General features: G+C 40.5%; 1 protein-coding gene across 1 annotated transcript in view; it reads right to left on the bottom strand.

Annotated features, from left to right (window-relative positions):
• ANKRD31 (ankyrin repeat domain 31) overlaps nucleotides 1-23,069 on the bottom strand; it is a gene marked incomplete at both ends in the record, with an annotated part of 73,491 nt that overhangs the window by 43,715 nt on the left and 6,707 nt on the right. Inside the window, 4 exons of the mRNA XM_082013282.1 lie at nucleotides 1,382-1,524; nucleotides 4,632-4,811; nucleotides 7,896-8,139; nucleotides 11,031-11,654. Coding sequence (XP_081869408.1) covers nucleotides 1,382-1,524; nucleotides 4,632-4,811; nucleotides 7,896-8,139; nucleotides 11,031-11,654 — 1,191 coding nt within the window. The remainder of the gene's footprint in view (nucleotides 1-1,381; nucleotides 1,525-4,631; nucleotides 4,812-7,895; nucleotides 8,140-11,030; nucleotides 11,655-23,069) is intronic.

Below are 23,069 nucleotides of genomic sequence, written 5' to 3'. Positions count from 1 at the left end.
AATAAAAATATAACTTTGCCATATTGCAGGTGCAGAAATTAATAAAGCAATCAAAAGGCGTGTTTCCAATCTACAATAATAACTTCACACGGAGAAGGTAGCTTTGAAAGAAACAGCTCAAAATACCATGTTGCCTAAAGTCATTACTGAACCACTATCACTATTTTGTTGCTAGTCAGAAGCAACAAAAACTAAGTCTGACAGACCACTGCAGTGATACAACTACACTGCTCATCATTCCCTGGGAATATACCAGCTCACATAACTCTAACACAGCTCTGTGTTGAATGATGTTGGTGTGCCCCAAGTGACCTAGTTGAGATCAGTGCTCTTCCAATATCATTCGAGTTGCTGACTCCTCAATATTATTTGTGGAGATGCAGAGTCCTTGAGGCATAATTATGGACATGGTGTCTTAGGTACTTTCACAGGACTCAGAAATATTTCATGAACCCATACAAGTCTCAGATCCACAAGCTGAAAACCAAACTTGGGGCTCTCAAGTCTTAAAAGAAAATTATTAACCAAAAGTCCACCCTTCCTCTTTGCTCCAGGGAGACTTGGGGAGAAACAGATTAAGTCTTATCTCCATTGTGAAACAGAGTGACAAAACTATTGTCAACAGGACATTTAGGGACAAAACTATTATATAAAAAAAAATTAAATCTTGGAAATAAATAAACATTAAGCAGCATATGTGCGCTTCTAGAGAAAAAAAACAGCAAGCAGGTAAAAGGGACATGCAGAACTCCTACATAGATCTGGGCTACCCTAGGAACATGCACAAACAGACTGGGGGAGGCAGCCACTGCCAGATTGAAAGAGTATCCACAATTTAGACACAGGATTATGAAACCACAGCATTTGGCAAGAAACCTTTCAATTAATTCACATTGACTACTCAGTTGACTTTCTGTTTAAGACCATACAAAATATAAACCCATGTCTTCCTAACCCTCCATGCTATGTGTTAACACATGAAAAATGTCTGTGCATGGCTCTGGCTGCACACCATACATACATGTTTATAAAATAATGAAAAAAAGTCATTAAAACTCCAGATGACTGCTCAGGTCATAAATTATTCTGCAAAGTGATTCTAAAATAAGTGAAACAATAATATTAAACAATAGCAATCTATTCCTCGGTATTTCAGACATAGTCCCAAACAGTTAAAAAACAATTAATTTCTGCTTTTGGACAAATCTTGTAAAACATGGAATGGTTTGAACAGAAATTGGGCAGACAGGATTTCCAAACCTCCTGAATTTACCCATAATCTGAAAAGACCAACCACATGTAAAAAGATTATGTGACCTTTTTACCCAACAACAATCATTTCTATTCCTAAACCATCATTTGTGTTCAATTTGGAATATACCTCATAATGACCTTCTTTAACTGCATCTTGCAATGGTGTTACTTGTTCATTTCCTCTAGCATTAACATCAGCTCCTGCTTTCAAAAGCTCATTTGCTATCCCATAAAAGCCTTCCACACTTGCTATATGTAGTGCAGTCCAGCCTATGAAAAAGAAATGCCTCTATTTCACATTTGAGTGAAATAATTTACAAACATTTATGTGTTTTTTAGGTTGTGTATTTGATAAATATTTCAGAGACTATACTGAAAAGGTAAAAACTGATGCATTTTACAATAGGTTGTATGAAGAAATGTTTACGAGAAGACACGAGGGTTGAGAGATCTCATTCTTTTGTCAAAATTTGCACTTACTGAAGAACGAGGTGCTGCTGTAACAATATTAGTTTTAGATTTGATAGTTCTGTTATGAAAGAAAAGAATATAAATTATTCCACCCATGGTTAGTAATTTCTCCCCAAATAAAATATATACACTATTTTAAGAACAAGATAATTTTTCATGGCACTCTTTTCTTCACATGGACATGATGAATAGGGTAAGTAAGAAAGAAGAGACAAAATAAAGACCTGGGGTGTTTATTGCCAAACAAAAATGAAACTCAACAATGCTTTGAGTTTCCAGAGAAAGCAACGAAAAATCCTTCCTGAAATTCCATATTCATTCCCAGCTATACAGAATAAACCAAGAAAGGAGCTTCAAGACCCACAGAACAATTCTACTCCATGAAAGAAGTGTTGAGGAAAACTAAAAGATGGAATGCAAATTTTTGAACTGGATTTAGCATAGCCTTGCATCAGCTCCTTAAACATTGATTATGTGACAATTTTTTGTAGAGTGAGAAAAGTAAGGGAAAAAGACAAAGGATCTTCCACTTCCTATCTTCCAGCTCTCGAACCAGCATTCCCTCCAGAAGAGCATTTTGATGGACAGTCTTACTCTTCAGACATCTCCCATTATCAGCAGGTTATCTGGGCCTAATTCACATACTAAAAATGTGAATTAATATGTGAGTTAGGCTTATTAAGAGTGTTCTGCTCCCATTAAGCAAAATTATCCTTATTTCATTGGAAAGAGAAACTCTTGAGGCTCTCTTATACACCACCCACCCAGAATATTGGTATATTTGTATAGAATTGGGTTTATTATGGGCACAGGATACTGCAAAAATGTTGTGCTGTTAGGCTTTGTTCCTGAACACTTAAAACGCAACTAAGTTTTAACTAAATCACCTAATGTTGACAGTGCTTCAAGATCAGTTGTTTTTAACAGTATCATCTGTAAAACATTTTACTTGCATTTTTATAGAGCCTATTTCATTAAGAAACTCTAGTAACTCCACATTCTGGAGCAAAAGCTTGAAATCTGTTATGGGGAGGATAAGAAAGGTTTACTTAGAGGAAAGTACCTATTTCTCCCTCAGTAACACGTATCCCATATTTGATATACTAATAAGCCCCTGAAAAACTGAACCTGCAACATGTTCAATTGATAATCACTAGAGTTTATCAACCTGATTCTTCAAAGACATTGTGCATGCTTCAGACCAAGGAGAACTACAAATTTCATTCTAATCGTTTTTCAGCTCCCTCAAGGCACTGTGAATCAAGACTTAAACTGAGAGCACGGACAGTATCTCTCCCATGCTGTCTATATCCTACGTGCTAATGTCCAGGAATTCAAATGAGAAAAAAACCCCAAAGAACCCAAGAACTCAGTAAGGTACTGAAGCAAGAGTACTGAAGAACAGAAGAAAGAAAAATGCTAGGCTAAGATACGGACAATCACTGGTGGAGGGCTTTAAAGGAAGAGAAAAGGCACAGAGGCAGAATATAATATAAAGACAGTGAAAGTACATTTCAAAATGGCACAGGTCTGGCAACCCTACTTCTTTCTGATTACAAGTCTTTCACTAGAAAAGAAAGAAGTAGGGCCACGTCAGGCTCTCATCTCTTTAAGAAGTGCAACTAAAACACATTTTGTGCAGTTGTGCTCCTTTTGCACCAAAAAATAGCAGCCAGAGTCTGTGGGATGAAGAAACAGTGGCCTGGCAAAATGTGCAAAGGCAGCAAAAGGAAGCTGCTGTGAGACCAAAAACTGGAACCACTGGACTTTAGCACACTTGCCCACAGAGGCTGTAGCTGAACCCATATTATCAATATTTGCCTGTTTTCGGCAGGCAGCTTTGAAACCCACCAACAAAATATTTTGTCATCTACCTCTAGCACAAGTTAACACACATTATAAGTCACTCTGTTAGCTCAAATGCCAGAGTCCTATGCTGTAAAAGTCTAAAATTTGCTGCTGACCCAATCTATCTTGCAGTATATTCCAGAAGATGGAGAAATTCTACGTTAATTTTGGTCTGTTATATGCCTGCATTATGCAATAGCCTTTAACTGCAGAACATTTTTTTTTATTGCCACAGAACAGTTCTGAAATCCTAGCCACAGCACAGGATGGAAACACTCTAAGAATGAATCAGTTTTCTACCATATGAGCCAGCTGTCTGTGAAATCATTTTCTCTTTTGTTACGGAAATTTTATCAGAGCCTAATGGATAAGACAGGGAACTTTAAAATAAAGAACAACAGTCTTACCTTTGAAACAGACAGTTGATACTTTAGGGTGTGGCAATGTCTTTGACACAGAGTACCACACCTGGATAAGGTGAATTGCATCAATCAAAATGTTCACAACGGGCCACTATTTGTCATTCTTTTTTTTGGTGCCCAAGATGAAGTAAAAATGCAAAATCCCAAGTACTCAGAAATTTACAAAATCAAAGCAGTGCTAAATTATGAAGCTACAACTTCCTTTAAGATGCAAGGGACAAAAACAGAGTCCCTGAAAAATTAAAATGGAAAATCTAAATCTCAAGTTGGCCACTGATATGGACCCTAAAAAAACTTTAAAAAAACATTATGCTGATTATTCAATGAAGGGACTGTTTTGTGATAAGTGTGCAAAGGATTGTTGAACTAAGGCTGAGTAAACTTAACTGCATCACTTTGTAGTTTTTTAAGTGCTTACTTTTTCTGCTAAATTTTCTTTTTTAGTGTACTTGAATACATAGGTCTATATATTTTTGCATGAACAATTACCAAGTTAAACCAATAAAAAATTATTGATCTACTGACTAGTCACAAACATGCAGTCTTGTCTAATGCACAAACTCATAATATGCACTTTAATTAGTTATAGGTGGATACTTGTTTTGAAAACAGTATTTTAATACAATTGCAACTTACCTGCATAATCCTTAACATTCACATTTCCACCAGCTTTTATTATGTTACGTATGAGGTCTAAATCTTGATGATCAACAGCTCTATGGAGTAAGGTCTCACCATAAATATTCCTCCTATTGATTGTTGAAAGTGAAATGGGGTAAACAGAATTTACAAAATTCCTACCAAAGGCTTCTTGTCCTGAAAAATAATGTAGAAGATCTGTTGAACAGAAAAATATATTTCCTCTCTTATTTTGGCTTCACTTTGCATTACAGTTAGTAAATAAGCTTTCTGGAGTAAAATGCTCATTCAGTCTAGTAAAAACAAGTATCTCAAGGAACATATGACCAATGAAACAATAAAACCATTCAATAAAAGATGCCATTGTGAATTCCATAACAAAACTCCAATTGAAATTGAACACACAGGAAAATGCCTTTGTAAAAGTGTGTTAAAGTTTAGACTTTTCCTTTTTAATGACATTTTTGCAAAGTTCATTGTTTCCCACTGGATGATAAAACTGCTATTGTAGGTTACAATTCATTGGCATTTCAATAGTTAGTCAGTTCTTTAATAATTTCTCTTTTCTTAAAAGTCAAATTTATCAGCCGTTCTTTTGTACTCATTTATGTTTTAAAACCTCTGCTTTGTGAGCAAGGAGTATTTACACTAGGATAGTGATTGAGATTAGCTCCTGCAGATGACTTTTCCCTGTTACTTCACAACCAGCTCAGCCATTTCTGCAATGAGTGAAAGGTGAATAGTTGCTTGGGAATATGAGACCTAAACGTAAAAAATAAAATGTAAAAGATACTATTTTTAATTTTTAGTTTTTTATTTTACAAAAGAAATGCTATCTCCCATTATGCACTCATTACAGTTTTCAGCTTGGGTGAAATTCTTTCCAATACATAGATGAGCTGTTCTGCACTTCACCAGCAGTGCCATCCCAGCATCCCTTCATATTGTGAAGAAAAGCATCCTGGGCACTACCTCTTCTGAAAAATAGGGAGGGAAGAAAAAAGGGAAGAAGGAAAGGACAGGAGATCACCTGCAGGAAAGCACAATGCATAGCCTAGGGCATTAATTGATCTACTAATAAAAAACCTTGGGACAGCAGGCTATATACACTGCTCCTCTCCACAAGCTGTAGCAGATGTGGCTCACTGGCCCTAACAATGTGCCAAATAGACATTTTGAATATGACCTTAAAACATCTCCTAGAGCTGTAACTCACAAAGCCCAATGTTTTGTGCATGGTGATATACTGTGACCTCAGACTAATTCACAACCTTCTTAAGTTCTTGACTCTGTGTAGATTTTTAGAATCTAACAGACACAGGTTTACACAGGACCTTCCCTCAGCTGAGCACATGGATAGTCCCTTTCCTCTACCCGTCCAACCCTGCAAGACCTTAATCATTTAAGCTACTGTAGTCCCTAGTCAAAACTGGTCTAAAATAGCCAAACAATTCAGGAGGCATTAAACCACACAGACATACATAGAACAAGGTGCAGTTTTATGTTACACAACCCAATTTAACTTGTTACTTCAAGAGGACCTATATGCCATCATTTCTACCTTGCCTTCTCTAGCGCCTTCCTTTTCTGCCTGACCTCGTGCAAAACAAGTGATGCATGCTGATACAAGCTGAAACTTTTTGGGGGGCTGTTTTTTCAGTGAATTCCCAAACTTAGATGACTCACAGACTCTTGATTGCTAGGTCTGATGCAAAAGGGAGGTAAACTTGCTAGATTGGATTTAACATGAAGCTACCTCTATAGGCAGTGCCATTTTTTCTTCAGAAATCATGCTAAAAAAACCAACAGCTTATTTTTTCAGTGGGAACTAGTAAGTCAATTTGAAATAGATGAGCAGTTAGTCACACAACTTTAAATCTTGTAAAAATGGTGCTTCCACTGGGAATAATTAAAACCCTACAGAAAAGAAGGGTTGTTAATTGGAGGTAGAATTATTCATATTTTGTAAGATCTATAAGGTAGCTGTTACAGTTCAAATACTTCCAAACTTTGTAAGCTGTTCAAGTGATCGTAGGTGCACAGATAAATACAGATTGAGTGGCCATAAACAAAAAAGTCCAACTTTTAAGACCCCAACCCTAAAGGTCCTGGAGTGAGCATTTAGGTGAGGAAATTCTGTATTCTCACACACACTTCCTCTGCAAGGCAAAGAATTTCTCTGCAGGCATCTTCAAAGGATGAAAAATAGCCATCTTTCTAAAGCATACTGCAAGGAAAAATACTTCAAAGAGTGCTCCACAACTTTGGTAGCGAAGGCCCTATAATCCTATGTTTAAAACAGACAAGATAACAGCAGCAAGCATTCAAAATAGAATAAACTGGATTGTATAGGTCAATTCTTGGGGATGGCACTGCCCTCAGAATGATGTTTCACACAGAATACTAGATTAAATAAGGATACATAAATGTGTATCAGGATCTACACTGTCATTCTGTATGAAAACATTTTTTTTCTGCTGTTCAGAATACACTGTAATTTTTTCATATACAACTGCGATAAAAATTGCATCCTGAAAAAATTTTCATGATTCTTAAGGAGTTTATGCAAACAAGTCAACTGTTGGGTTGCTAATATGTAGCTTCAAACAAGTGAGAGAAATTAGCAATAAATCTAATTATTAAAATTAATGTTTATACCATCTTTTTAAAAGAAATTCATGCCACAGTATATAGGAAAGGTTATTAATTATATTTGATTCAGCTTAGTTGTTCAAATAAAAAAAAAATCTGTATGATAAACATCAGAGAATATCTTACTTAGTCTGTTTTTGATTCTCTTGCTCCTTCTTGTCTGTTGAGCTTTTCTATCCTTATTCAGAGTTATCTCTTGGCATAAGTTGGTTTCTAGATCCTGCTTGTCTTCAGAAGTAGATTTCTGAATTTTACTGACAAGAGATTTGCTTAGAATCAACAAAAATACTCTCTTCTCTATATAAATAGATGTTTATAGTAGAGCTAAGAATGTGAATATATTTGATTTTAAAAGGAAGTTTGTAATAGCATGCAAGTATTTAGGCTAACTTAGTACTGAATGAAGAGTAAATCAGGAGAGAAACTAACTTCCACATCTTTAAATACAAGGTAAACCCCTTAGCTTTGAATCATTTAAAGTGATTCACATGAGAAATGAGTACTCTGTATGCATTGTATTTGTTACATTAATTAAAAAAAAGAATTTAAGAATATTATGCATGATTTTGTCATACACAAAATCCTTAGCTTTGTTTCTTGTTGTCCTGCCACTGTGAGACATCCTCTGCTGAATCTCATCTAGTATTTGGCGATGACTGGAAACATGATCTCTGCACTTTCTTGAGGAGGTCTCTCTTAACTGTACTGCTTTCCTTAATGCTGTTTGGGCTGTTTCTGCACATGCTGCAGACTCCACTGAATGTGAACTTCCCTCCCCAGTTTGCTTTTCACTAGAGGTGGCACCCAAGCAATCTGAAATTACTTCTTTCTCTCTCTGCTGATCACCCACAGGCTGTGACAAAAAGAAATATTACAAGCAACTGGTAAGCATGTAGTTAAAACAAGGGCTATATATATAAGAGCTCCAAGAACACTGCCTTATAAATCTGTATGCTTACAGACAATAGAGGAGTTGCTTAAGTGAAAAACTGGAATCCTACAGCTACGAGAGACAGAGGCTGCCATAGGAGGGGCACTCCTAAAGTAGTATGCCACACCATGTGCCCCTGGCAGAATTAACCAAGGAAATTAGGATACTCGGAATCACAATTTAAATAATAAATATAGGCTGGCTGACAGTGAACAAAAGTTGTTACTATCTGGAAGTTGTTTGGTCGGACATATGAAATGACTTAACAGATTCATTTCAGTTTCCTATGGACATGAGCTCCTGTCCTAAAAAATAAAGTGATGTTTAGATGTCTTAAGCTAGCTCATCTTATCTCACTTTTGCACAAGCCTAGAAATGTGCACAAGATCAAGAACCATGTTTCACCTGAGGTTCAGTAACTCCCAGCTGAGAAGTTATTTCTAAAGACATACCATCCCTGAGCTACAGCCACCACTAATGAGATTCACTTCACTTACCTTCAGTCTTCTAAAAGCCAGGCATCTAGATGCCACTAGGCATCCTCATTACCTCTACCACTGATGAAGAGGAAGAGCTACTTTCAGAGATGATGGTGATTCACCTCATCCTAAGTTATGCAAAGGGGAATCTAAATGACTGGTGCATTACCACAGGCTTATCTCTTAACAGTAAGAGAGGTAAATCCCATCCTAAAGATATGTCATCACATGGCAGTTAATTTGAGTTACTTGAGTTTATTCAGTGTTTTAGTCAAGAGATTGTGACGTGCTGTTGAGTATTAAGCAAGTTGCTGAAACCTGGGTACTCATTAGCTTACTACACACTTGAGTAATGCTGAAAGCTCTTAGGGCACACCCTCAGCACACATGCATATAAATTCTTTCACAGTGATGTGGGAGAACTTGTCAGTCCTTTCTTGGGACACAGATGGAAATGGAGGATTCGCTGATTAATATTTTTAATTGACATATTCATCAGAGAGGCTACTGAAGAGGTGAACTGCATTCCTACAAGTTGTCCCTCTGGGTCAAGAGATGATCCATGTTACCATGGCAGCTGGGGAAAAACAAGTATTTCAGTTTACAAAACCATCAATGCAGTACTTTCCACAGAATTACATCTGCTATGGGAGGAGGGTTAGAAAAGAAGAAAACATTTCAAAAAGAAAAAAAAGCCACTTGCTTCATAAAGGACCACATATATTAAAATAAATGGGCTATCAAGCATCCTGATTGCATCTACAGGACACTACAGACTCTCCTCTTTTGGGTACTTGTTTCACCACAACAAGAATACTCTTAAGAAAAAAGGATGAGAAAAGACCTAGGTGAACAATATACTGTTAGAACTCAACAATTACTAAAAAGTAACTAGGATTTTTTCTCATTAAATTGCCTCCCTACTTTCTGCCTTCAGGAACAGCAGATGGAGGCGCAAAAAAAGCCAAAATCTATTATTAATTGACAAGAGGTTATAGATCCCCATTCCCACATGACCCTCCTTCACAATCTTAACTGCAAGATTGAGTAAATCTACACATTAAGGTTCACACAGATGTGCTACAAATTTCACAAATGAACACTTCACTGAAAGAGCTTTGTAAGTTGCTGTTTCTGAGACAATTAGCCTAGACACCTTTTGGCACCTTGAAACTGGCTACCTTTGTGGCACATTTCATTATGTACTGTTACATTCAGTTAATACTACTAGCAAAAGAAGGAACTAACTCATAATCTTTGTATGCTTTATGCCATTGTGGGAATGCAAAGTGGCTGTAAAACCACCTTAAATAGCTAGTTATATGTGGCTGATCACTGATTTGCAGCTCCAGATTATTCAAAGACAGAGCAGAGAATCTGACTCCAGGTTTACATGGGTTGTCTACTACACTTTATAGAGCATAAACACACGTCTCCTATGTGTCCTTCTCTTTTCCTTTTCATAATCTAAACAGAAAGAAACTATAGTGTTGCTTTCCCTTCACGTTCCTCTCCAGATTTTTGCATTCGTGTTGTTGAAACCAAACGGTCTATTCCAGATCACCTTTACAGCACAGGAAAAAACACTGCGGAGAGAACAGCACAGAGTAAGAGAAGAAAACAGAAAGAAGGATCACGTTGTATGCATACATACTGGCTGCTTCAGGGGAGGACATGAACATAAAACCATGCCTCGATTTTTTCAGTGAACTGAAAGTCTCACATAGGCAGAGCTAAACAAAATAAATGCAATTCTAAATATATGTGCAAAAAATCCCTGTACTCTTTCTAGTCTACAGGAAAGACATAGCTATAATTTCTTTTTTTAATACTTGCAAAGCATTTGTATGCTACAGTGGTGAGAACTACGATAGCAGAAAATGGCATACTATAGTCTGAAGAAAAATCAGAACCAGATGGGGTAGGAACCTAGACTTGAAATTGGCTGGTATATGCCACTGTGCTACAATGAAATAACATAATAGTGTTTTGGAACTGTCCTTGGAGAGAACACAAGACATAGGAGATGTACAGGGGGACCAGGAGTTTTTGAAACTCCCATGCTGATTCTAGGTTTCCATGTCAGTCACTGACTTGACTTTACTAGGATTTCCCATCCCAGCAAGCTCAGCCATTTTCATAACATGGATATATCAAACCAGAAAAACACTACTGGACTTTTAAAACAAAATCAACTGAAATGTATCAGACATGTAAATTATTTATGCCAGTTTAGTTTTTACTAAGATTCACATCTCTGAGTAATCTGGCTATTCCATAACATATTTTATGATAAACGTAAATTTTTAAGTATTAATTAAATTGTGTATATACTTTCTCATTTGTTGTCCTCTGCAAGTTAGATCCTGTTAAGGCTTCTATTTCTTCCACTTGAATTGTAGCAAGTTGAGGCTCAATCATGTTTTTCATTTGTGTACAGTCATCATCTAACTTGTGAATACTGGGTTCTGAATTTAACTGCCTCTCATTTGGAACTACAGGAGTGACAGGTTGTACCACAGACACTGACAAGGCATTTGGAGCTGTCACAAGCTGTACTGGCAGGGCATCACTGCTCTCATCTGCTGATGGATCAATGGAAATGGCATGACCCTGACACTCTAGATTGTCAGGCAGTGGGTTTATCATTCTAGGACTCTCAGAATCACTGAGGGATCTCAACAAATCTCTGATTTCAAATTCACCAATATCTACACTCTGTTCAGTGAATGCTTCCATGAAAACCTTCCCTGGGCATGTCAGTGAAAGATCTGCATCGTTATTAGGGCAATGCTCTTTTACTCTCTTATCTGTGTCAATAATGGTCATGCAGGTTCTCTGTGGAGATACATGTTGTGGTGTCTGTTCTTTTGGAACCATTATTATATCCTCCTGAAGTGCATCTAGACGGCGGCTTGTTTCTGGAGAGAGATCTTCATTACTTAACTTCTGTAAAATCTAAACATTAAAAAAAATTGTTTACAAAAAGTAATGGAACAACTCTTTCGAAAAAGCATGTCATTAACATTCACTTTAGAAGTCATCCACGTGTATACACATATTTTATTTGCAATTTTTCCATTAACTACAAGACTCAGAGCTTTCCCTAAGAACTCATACAATTTCTTAATAAGGGTTAGACTGAGGTCTCAGTTTCAAAAGCAAAGCACTTCAGCTGTTGAATTCCCTTGCAGTCAAAATCCAAAGAAAGAGAGACTAAATCTGTTATAAAGTCAAAGATATTATGCTATTGACAATGACCCAAAGGTGTCAAAGGGCTTTAAAAGAAAGGCATTTAAAATCTCTGTCTCCCAGAAATAATGAAAATAGACATATTCACAGTAACATAAAAGGCATAGTTAGTAAAACACAATATATGAATTTTGATTATGTGTTCAGGTGGATCCCACAACGGTATGGAGCATTTGTACCTCACAAGCTTCAGTTCGAAACCTTAGGAGTATGTCTGGAGGCTGCATGTTTGAGTTTCCACAGCAAGTACAGAACCACAAAACTGTAACTGTTCTTGGAAAAGTAATACTGCTACTGTTAATACTGTTTCCTAATCACTTTGATCCGCTTTCAACAGATGCACCCATTTTATACGAATTAATAGCTTTTTCATTTTTTTTCCTATCCCTGTTTCAAATGCTTCTGCAGGAGAAAATCAGATGCCTCAGCATACCTGAAACTTATTTTTGCTATGTAACACTTGTGTATAATAGTGCTGTTCCTTAGTGATACTGGATCTAGGTAATACCTGACCTAGGTAATGGACAGCAGTGGTGAGAACAGCTGTATGAGGTATGACCAGATGGACAATCTACTCAGCCTAGTGGCACAGCTATGACAGGAAGTAGAAAGGTTCAGGAGCATCAGGGAGTCCAAGAAAGAGATGGACTCGTGGAACCATGTTCTGCCCTCCCCATGACAGAAATAAGAACAGCCACCAAAAAAACCCCAAGATCAACAGGGTCCCATATCCTCCCCCTGGCCAGGCTGAAAGCAGTAGCTTAAAGGTAAGGAGTAAATGGAGGCAAGTCCATGCTCAGGGTGGCAGGGAAAGACCCTCCTTTCCCTCCTTGCCTCCCCAGGTGCCTCTATACAACAGGTATGAGGCTCTGGACATGGAAGGACAGTCCATGGATGACGTGGACGACGATCCAGTTACACCAGAGGTGCTGCCAAGGTCAGAAAGGCCTATCCTCCGCACCATAACCACCCCCACGAGGAAGAAAAGACAGGTTATAGTTGTAGGCAGCTCCTTTCTGAGGGGAACAGAAGGTCCAACATAGCGGACAGACCTTTCTCTTAGGGAATTCTGCTGCCTCCCTGGGGCACAGGTTAAGGACATCACTAGGAAACTTCCTAGTCTGGTGCAGCCCTTGGACTGTTACCCGCTACTGCTCTTCCATGTGGGTGGCGATGAAGCCGCTACTCATAGTCCAAGGGTGATCAAAAGAGTCTTCAGGGCTTTGGGATGGCTGGTAAGGGAATCTGGTGCACAGTTTATTTTTTCCTCCATCCTTCCAATTGAAGGCAGTGACATAGGAAGAAACAAATGGGGCTGGTCTGTTAATATATGGCTCCGTGACTGGTGCAGCTACCACAATTTTGCGTTTCCTGATAATGGGATGCCCTACGTGGCACCTGGCTTGCTGGAGTTGGATAGGATTCACTTTTCTCAAAGGGGGAAGAGGTTCTTTGCTTGCAAGCTCATGGGGCTTTATTGACAGGGCTTTAAACTAGACTTGCAGGAGGAGGGGCATAATATCAGGCTTACTCGTGACAAGCTGTGTGATGACATGCCAAGGTTAGAGGGACAGGGTGCGAGGGCCCTCAGCCAGTTGCTCTGAGACATGCTGGCTACACTGCAGCACACCTCAGCCAGTTGCTCTGAGATATGCTGGCTACACTGCAGCACACCTGAACTCTAAAGGAGATGAGCCAGGGGCTCTGGAGGCAATTGGGGCCAAAAGAGAAACACCAGCAAAAGACCTCAAAGGAATTAAGGAGTGTTCCTTAAGACAGTGATATGGCCGACAGCCCAGCTGAAGTGCCTCTGCATCAATGCACCCAGCATGGGCAGCAAACAGGAGGAGTTGGAAGCCACTGTGCTGCTAGAAAGCTACAACTTGGTTGTCACTACTGAAACTTGGTGGAACGAATCCCAAAACTGGAGCGTGGCTATCAATGGCTACAGGCTGTTCAGAAGGGACAGGTGAGGAAGGAAGGGCAGGGGGGTTGCCTTCTATGCCGAGAAATGGACAGAGTGCAAAGACCCATCTCTGAAGAATAGCCATGAGCAGGTCAAAAGCTTATGGGCAAGAATTAGGGACTGAGGCAACAAAGGGAACCTTGTGGTTGATGTCTACTACTGGCCACCCCATCAAGGAGAGTCTATGGACGAAGCCTCCTTAACCCAGCTACAGGAGGCATCACACTCGCAGGCTCTCATCCTGCTGAGGGACTTCAACCACCCCAACATCTACTGGAAAAGTAGCAGGGTGAGCTGCAGGCAATCCAGGAGACTCCTGGAGTGCATGGAGGGTAACTTCCTGTGCCAGGTAACAGACAGTTCTAACAGAGGGGATGCCATACTGGACCTGTTGGTCACCAATGCAAGTGAGCTCATTGGTGACATCATGATTGGAGGCAGCCTGGGCTGCAGTGATCATGCACTCATGGAGTTTGCAGTCCTGAGAGATATGGGGCAGGTGAAGAGTAAAGTCAGGACCCTGAATTTCAGGAAAGCAAATTTCCAGCTCTTCAAGGAGTTAGTCAATAGGAACCCCTGGGAAACTGCTCTCGGGGACAAGGGAGCAGAACAGAACTGGCAGATCTTTAAGGATGCTTTCCATAGAGCACAAGAGCTCTTGATTCCCTTGTGTAAGAAATAAGGAAAGGAAGGCAAGAGACTGGCATGGCTGAGTGGAAAGCTGCTGGTCAAATTAAAGGGCAAGAAGGAAATGCACAGGAAGTGGAAGCAGGGACAGGTATCCTGGGAAGAGTAGAGGGACACTGCCCAGTTGTGTAGGGATGGGGTCAGGAAGGCCAAGGTGCGGCTGGAGCTGAACTTGGCAAGGGATGCAAAGAATAATAAGAAGGGCTTCTACAGGTATGTCAGGCACAAGAGGAAGGTCAAAGAAAGCGTGCCGCCCTACTGAGCAAGACTGGCAGACTGGTAACAATGGACAAGTTGAGGTACTTAACGACTTCTTTGCCTCAGTCTTCACTGGCAGTCTCTCTTCCCACACCTCCCAAGGGGATGGGCTGCAAGAAAATGACTGGAGGAGCAAAGTCCCTCCCACTGTAAAAGAACATCAGGTTCAAGACCACCCGAGGAACCTGAACATACACTAGTCTATGGGACCCAATGAGACGTAACCCAGACTCCTGAGGGAATTGGCTGATGTAGTTGCCAAGCCACTCCCCATGATATTTGAAAAGTCATGGCAGTCAGGTAAAGTCCCTGCAGACTGGAACAAGGGAAACATTACACCCATTTTTAAAAAAGGTAGCAAGAAGGACCCTGGGAACTACTGACCTGCCAGCCTCACCTCTGTGCCTGTGAAGATCAGGGAACAGATCCTCACGCTAAGGCATATGGAGGACAGGAAGGTGAATCGAGACAGCTAGCATGGCTTCACCAAGGGCAAGTCCTGCCTGACCAACCTAGTGGCCTTCTAGGATGGAGTGACCACATCACTGGACAACCGAAGAGCAACCAATGTCATCTGTCTTGACTTCTGTATGGCCTTTGACCTGGTAATCCACAACATCTTTCTCTCCAAATTGGAGAGATAAGGATTTGATGGGTGGACTGTTGGGTGGATGAGGAATTGGTTGGATGGTCACATCCAGAGGCTAATGGTCAGTGGCTCGATGTCCACATGGAGATCAGTGACCACTGATGTCCCTCAGGGGGCCATACTGTAATATCTTCATCAGTGACATAGACAGTGGGATCAAGTGCACCCTCAGCAAGTTTGCAGACAACACCAAGCTGAGTAGTGCAGTTGACATGCCTGAGGGACAAGATGCCGTCCAGACAGACCCAGACAAGCTCAAGATGTGGGCCCATGTTAACTTCATGAGGCTCAAAAAGGCCAGCTGCAAGGTCCTGCACCTGGGCCATGGCAAACCCTGGTACCAATACAGGCTGGGGGATGAAGGGGTCAAGAGCAGCCCTGCCGAGAAGGACTTGAGGGTATTGGTGGATGAAAAGCTGGACATGAGCAGGCAACATGCACTCGTAACCCAGAAGGCCAACCGTATCCTGGGCTGCATCCAAAGCAGCGTGGCCAGCAGGTTGAGGCAGGTGATTCTGCCCCTCTACTCCACTCTGGTGAGACCCCACCTGGAGTCCTGTGTCCATCTCTGGAGCTCTCAGCACAGGAAAGACCGGGACTTGTTGGGGCGGAGGAGGGCCACAAAAATCATCAGTGGGATGGAACACCTCTCCTATGAAGAAAGGCTGAGGGAGTTGGGGTTGTTCATCCTGCAGAAAAGAAGGCTCTGGGGAGACCTTATTGCAGCCTTCCAGTATTTATAGGGGGCTTCTAAGAGTTGCCCAAAGAGGTAGTAGATGCCCCATCCCTGGAATGCTTCAAGATCAGGCTGGATGGGGCTCTGAGCAACCTAATCTGGTTGAAGGTATTCCTGTTTATTGCGGGGCGGTTGGACTAGATGACCTTTTAAGGTCCCTTCAAACCCAAACTATTCTGTGATTCTATGATTACGAAAATCTTTTTCAATACATTTTTAGACTCTTGCTGCCAGCAAGTGGCAATACTGGGCAATGCAAGAATCCTGTAACCACTGGTAACAATTTGATAAAGCTCACATAAAATAAAAAGAAAGGGCAGAAATCTGACAGCATTTACTCATGTTCAGCTTGTAAGCCATTAGAAATCCCTGATTCTTTGTTGAAAAATTATTCCCCAGCCTGCTATTTCCTGTCTTGCTTCTGTGCAGCTAATTGGTTTTTTTTAGTTACCAAGTGCCTTTTACTATGCTGTATTGAATTACAGGGTTTTTTTAGACCACTTCTCTAATTTGTGCAGACTGTAAAACAATTGGGAAAAAACCCACTTGCATAACTTACTGTACTTGAAGAACTGTGGTATAAACAGTGTGTATGTATATCACAAATTTGCTAAAAAGGTTTAGTGCATTTGTTGAAGGGCAGGTGAAACTTACATTTATATTAATGGAGAAGGATCAGGCAGGTATAAATGACTGATTTTGCAAGATCCTAAAAACACAAACGCCAACTGAAATCCAACACTTAAATGTGACTGGCATTCACATCCAACTACAGGTGCCTAAATTTCTTCAGCACTCCTTTCTGTTTGGAATCCTGTGGGACTTGCTCTACAAGCAATTCAAATCTGCAGATTTAGGTCAAATTTTTCCCTCCCTAAAACCCATCCTCAGCTGCCACTTATCCATAAAGACACTAAATGCCCCAGTGCCTAAGGTCCCTGTACCTTCAATTCTCTGTTGAAAAGGAACAGAGGAGCTGCTTAAGGAGCAAGGCTGAGTCAGATGGGAATTGAACCAAAGCAGGAAGTTCTCCCTCCTGTGGACCCTCATTTTGTAAATGAGGTTGGAGAACTCAAATACGTCTTAATACACATAAGTTTCACTCAAAGAAGCGGGACTCCCCCTCACCCAGTGGCTCTGCAGTAAAATACCAACATTGTAGTAAATGCGGGTTCAGGTCTGTCCTCCACCAGAAGAACTATGCTTCAAGAAACTCATTTAAGAAAGGGGTTCCTATGTAAGAACACCGAAGCAAAAAAGGTATGTCTTTGGCAAAAGGCTGTCAGTTCTTTTTAGGTTTTGAATGCCAACCATCTCATGGCATCTGTGAATCTCTTCCACTGAGCACGAGCACACTACTTCAAAAGCCTTGATTTAAAACCAACTATTCTCATGTCTCAATTATTCCCAGTAGAAATCCAGATCAAGGTGCTCCTTAGTCCCGGCACAAATCCTGCTGACCTTACTGCAGCAGCCCAGAAGCTCTTGTCTCCCCATCCTACCCAGTAAGCACACACTGGGTAACAGCTGAGCATGGCCACAGTCAACTCCAGCTTCAGTTGATTCAGAACCTCACACCAGAGGAAGCCGGTGGACAGAAAAGTCAAGCAGAGGCCTGATCTGAAAAAAAGAACTTACTTGACCATGAATATAAAAACTGTGTGCTAATAAATTCACTGCACCAAAGGCCAGTAAGCGAGCCAGGCTTAGCCAAGCCTTAGATGTCTACCTCTCCCCGTGCACTACATGAACAAGCTTAAATCTGGCCTGCTAGTTCCAGCAGATGGCACTCATTCACATCATCACCTTGGTGAATCTTAACACGCAAGGATTTTTTTTCATGTGTTTGAGAACAATTAAAATGTTATCGAGAAATTGTTGGCTATTTGGTGTCACAGACTGTGGCTTTCAAATTTTAGAAGATAAAACTGGACTGAGTAATACAGAACCGTAAATAATAAGGGTGGAGTGGAAATGTTAAGTGGTCATCTGCTATCTGCTAGCTCAGAGTCAAAGAACAGCAGAGAAGTTAAGCCTTTCAATACATATGGGTAAGAGAATGACTATAAAAGAGTTAAGGCTTCAGAAGGATTAACACTACCAGCTTATGTGAGAATGCTGGTCTGAAGATTACTGCAGTATACTGGGACATAAGTGATGCACTGAGAATCACAGAACAATTGAGGTTGGAAGGGATCTTTTGAGATCATCTAGTCCAACCTTGCTGCTCAAGCAGTGTCAGCTGCAGCAGGTTTCTCAGGATCATGTCCTGTCAGGTAGTCAGGTTCTGAGTATCTCCACAGGTAGAGAAGACACAACCTCTGTGGGCAACCTGTTCCTGTGTCTAATGACCCTCAGTTAAAAACTGTTTTTTTGTGTTCAGACAGGATTTCTTTTTAATTTGTGTCCATCATCTCTTGTTCTATCAGTGGGCACTACTGAGAAGTCTGGCTCTGTCATCTTCATTCCTTCCTGTCAGGTGTTCATATACATTGCCAAGATCCCCCCAAGACTTCTCTTTTTCAGGTCGAACAGTCCTAGCTCTCAGCCTCTCCTCATATGAAAGATCACAAAATTACAGAATTGGATTAAAGGTCATCTAGTCCAACCACCCTGCAATGAGTAGGGACATCTTCAACTACAGCAGATTGCTCAGAGTCCCGTCCAGCCTGACACTGAAGAGTTCCAGGGATGGGGCATCTACTACCTCTCTGGGAAACCTGTGCCAGTGGTTCACCACCCTCAGTGTGAAAAATGTCTTCCTTCCATCTAGCCTAAATCTACCCTCTTTTAGTTTAAAACCATTACCCCTTGTCCTATCGCTACAGGCCGTGCTAAAAAATCTGTCCCCATCTTTCTTAGAAGCCCCCTTTAAGTATTGAAAGGCCACTATAAGGTGTCCTCAGAGTCTTCTCCAGGCTGAATAGGCCCAACTCTCTCAGCCTGTCCTCATACGAAAGGTGTTCCATCCCTCTGATCATTTCTGTGGCCCTCCTCTGGACCCTGGATACTGTTTGCCTTCTTTGCCACAAGGGTGTGTCACTGTCTCATGGCCAGCTTATTGTCCACTGGGATGCCCAGGTCCTTCTCTGCAGAGCTACTTTCCAACCAGTTAGTCCCCAGCATGTACTGGTCCCTGAGGTTATTCCTTCCCAGATATATTTCGCCTCGTTGAACTTCATGAGATTCCTCTCTGCCCAGTTCTCCAACCTGTCCAGGTCCCTCTGAATGGCAATGCAACTACCTACTGTATCAGCCACTCCTCCCAGCACCATCTCTGAGCTTGCTGAGGGTGCATTCTGTTCCATTTTCCAGGCCATCAATGAAGATGTTAAACAGTATTGGTCCCACTATTGACAGATTAACTACAACAAAAATCAGAGCTGTTAAGTCATCAAAATCAGGAAAACCCAACGAGCCTCATTTTGTGGTGTCAGGACTTCTATGCAGAGATTATGCCAGTGCCAACATAAACCAATTTCAAAAAGTATAATCCACTGCAGTGATTATTTCCAACCTTCTTACTCCAGGCTCATAAAATACCTTCTTTGGAGATATTCTCAATGCACTTAATCTGCGTATTCTCCAGAGGCTATTAATCACAGGTAATCTTTGTTTCAAGGCATTTTGATTTTGTTCTAATTAACTAATTTTGTACAATGAGAATGTTTAATTTAATAAATTGGTATTATAGTTGTATATTGGTAGGTTTATATTTTTCAAAAAGGAATAGCCATGGGGATTTCATTTTTTTCCTTTGTTCTGAGACAAGGGATACTTGATCATGTAATCAATCATATTTGCTACAAGACATGAACTATTTGCCATACTAGTCTCAAATTTGTCTTCGGTATATTTTAGCAAGTACTGGTTTTTCCCCAACATTAACCTTAATCAGGCTCCCTGAAAAAAAGGAAAGGAAATTTGATTTATACAAAATTCTAACTTTTTATTTATAGGTACAAATCTATGGCACTGGATGGAACAGTCATAATGCTATGCTTTCTGCATTAAGCAGGTTATTTCAGCAGATAATTACACTGCACATTACTGTAAATTGCGCCATACTGGAATGCCAGAGAAGAAATACTGGTATCCTCTATAAGTTAATGGGAGGTTTCCTAAGAAGCTGCAGATGGCAGCAAGCATTACATGTACTCCAGTAAGATCCTCTCGTTTCTCTAGGACCCATGCAGCTGAAGTCACTAGTGCTGCAGAAATCCTCAAAACTGTCCATGACATTGCAATAGAAGTTGGTAATAGCAGTTACTTTTTGCTGCAGAAACAGCAGCAGAGCAAATTTCAATGACAGTTTCTTTGTCCAGCATACATAGACCTGAAAGCAATGAACCTGTCAGGGATGAACTGAGACTGAAAATCAAAAAGCACAAAGAGGGCACTGGACCTCAGAGGGGCAAAAGAAGGAGATAACAATGCAGAGGTAGCAGGGCAGTCACAGATAACATCATGGCTGCAGATGATAGCATACAGACCGATGATACAGAGGCAAAGGCCAAGAAGCCCTTCATGAAATGCTGCCAGCACTCCCTCTGCTAACTGGAGAGAAATTTGCTCAAGTCCTTCACTGCTGCTTGGACTTACACCAACTGCAAACCAAGAATGAAGGGAGTGCTAGAAGGAAAAAGGGGAGAGGTGAAATAGAGAGCAATCAGGGGAACATTTGACCCTGGATGTTTATGTCAGTGGTTGCAGAACCTTCAACCCTTGCTCAAGGTATTTCTGGGTTGGATGGTTCATATGGATATATTGTTGAACTTCAGCTACCATGTTTTCTAGAAGCTATCAGGGAATTCCTTCTTCCCTCCAAGTCTTGCTTTCTCTTACGTGCAAAAGCAGTGTTTGTAAGCAGGTTATTACTAAAATAATCAGTTATTATTTGTGAGCTACACATGTAACATTCAGCTTGCACTAAGCTTATCTAAATTAGTGTTGGTACAGTCCTCATCCTTCCACTTGCCTTCAGCTGTGCATTTCCACATCCTGTCTTCTGCTGCACTGGCACTTATCTAATCTTTTGGGGAGCTGGACTGAAAAGGTAACATGGCTGAAAACTAAGCCAACTAAAAAAAATTGAACAGCATCTGACAGTTGCTCCCCAAAACCTGCTGGATGCTGGAGGTCAAACAAGCACCAGTGTTGGCCCAAAGGAAGCAACAGAAACACATGGCAAAGAAAACAGGCAGTACCTTGCAGCGCCCAAGTAGATAGGCTCACACTGGAGTGGAATTATCCCTGATTCAGTATTGCTGAGAAAGGATCTGACAAATGGGGGGAAAGGTAGCTCCAAAGCTACTCCCTCACTTTTACCTCATCAGGAATGAAACCTGTCTCTCATGAGCAGCTCTAGGATTGTCAAAGAGATGCATCAAAGAGACTGGTGCTACCTATTTTTGGCCACGAGTCCGTCATTAGTCCCAAAGAGAAGGACAGTTACAGATACTCTTTTCCTCCTCCAAGACCTTCCTAATGCCTCTCCCATAATTTTCATTGGTGGGAAACATGTTTTAAGCTACTAAAAGTCTTCCTTACTTTAGCTTAAGTAACAGCCCTTGTAGATTCTCTGTCATGGTGATGTCGTTCCTACTTCACCGTTACTGCTATGCTTCTACCCTTCTACCCTGCAAGCTTAATAACTGCAAAAATAACCCCAAAAGCAGAAAACAAAGGTTATCTCTTAAGTTGTTTTCACCTAATGCGCTCCATGTCAGTTTCAACAGCTATGTGTCTCCTTTTTAAAATGAAAGAACCAAGTATTTTTCAGTGAAATATTCTCTAATGCTAATTAAATTAAATTGTATTTTATAAACACTCAGTTGTAAAAATACACTAACCTTTTCTTCTGAATCTTTCTGAAATCCATCCAATTTGGTATCTAAATTTAGGAGAGGAAACAAATATTTCAGTTGTTCTATCACTTAATTCCACTTCTGAAAGTTATCATCATCTCTAATAAAACGGCCTCACTTCCCGACTAAAGCTAAAGTTTCAAACATTCTTAAAAATTGCTATAGTCATGTTCCCTAAGTGGAAGTGACAATAAGGTTTCTAGTCAGACATTGTTAGAGATATTTTGTCACATTTCTTCACTGTGGTTTAGAGGCCTGTATTTCCAAAGAGTATCAACAGATGGAACTGCCACCCATTCCACACAATGAGACCTCTCCCCTGCCCTCTGTAATTACTATGCAATTAAATAATACAGATAAAACAATCCAATAATTTACTGCCTCTGAAAAGGGCTGGTCACATCTGCCTTGTTCCCACCACCGTGTTTTAACATTCATATGACTCCCTGGGAATTTCCTAATGAGAAATAAAGTAAATGTTTTTCTATTGGATTACCAAAAATTATCTCACACACAGAGACAGCAAAACAGATGGGGCAGTCCCACACTGCTGGGAGCACAGAGGATCAGAAGTACAACTGAAGTAGCAGTAGGTGACAGACAGATCTGGGGAATGACCAGTAGCACTTTTGTTTCTCCTTTCTTACAGATGTCTTTGATTCCTGGATATGTTAGTAAGAAGCATATAGGAACCCTCAATGACTGTTACATCCATGCTTACCTTGCACATCCATATGGCACCTGAGTGCTATGTGGCCTGTAACTTTTGCCAGAAAATTCCACAGCACTGAAATAATTTTAAACTGGAAATATACCACTGGGAAAAATTATTTCTTCAAACATCCTAACAGAATACTTAAAAAAAAAAAACTTGTAGTGCAAAACAACTATGAAAACTAAACAACTGTTTTAAAGGCCACATATAGTCAGTTCATAAATAAACCTACGTGGATACTCA

Source organism: Phaethon aethereus (genome assembly GCF_964289735.1).
Source record: "Phaethon aethereus genome assembly, chromosome: Z".
Classification (NCBI taxonomy): domain Eukaryota; kingdom Metazoa; phylum Chordata; class Aves; order Phaethontiformes; family Phaethontidae; genus Phaethon; species Phaethon aethereus.
Note: the sequence above shows the minus strand (reverse complement) of the source record. Positions and strands in the feature narration are given on the sequence as shown.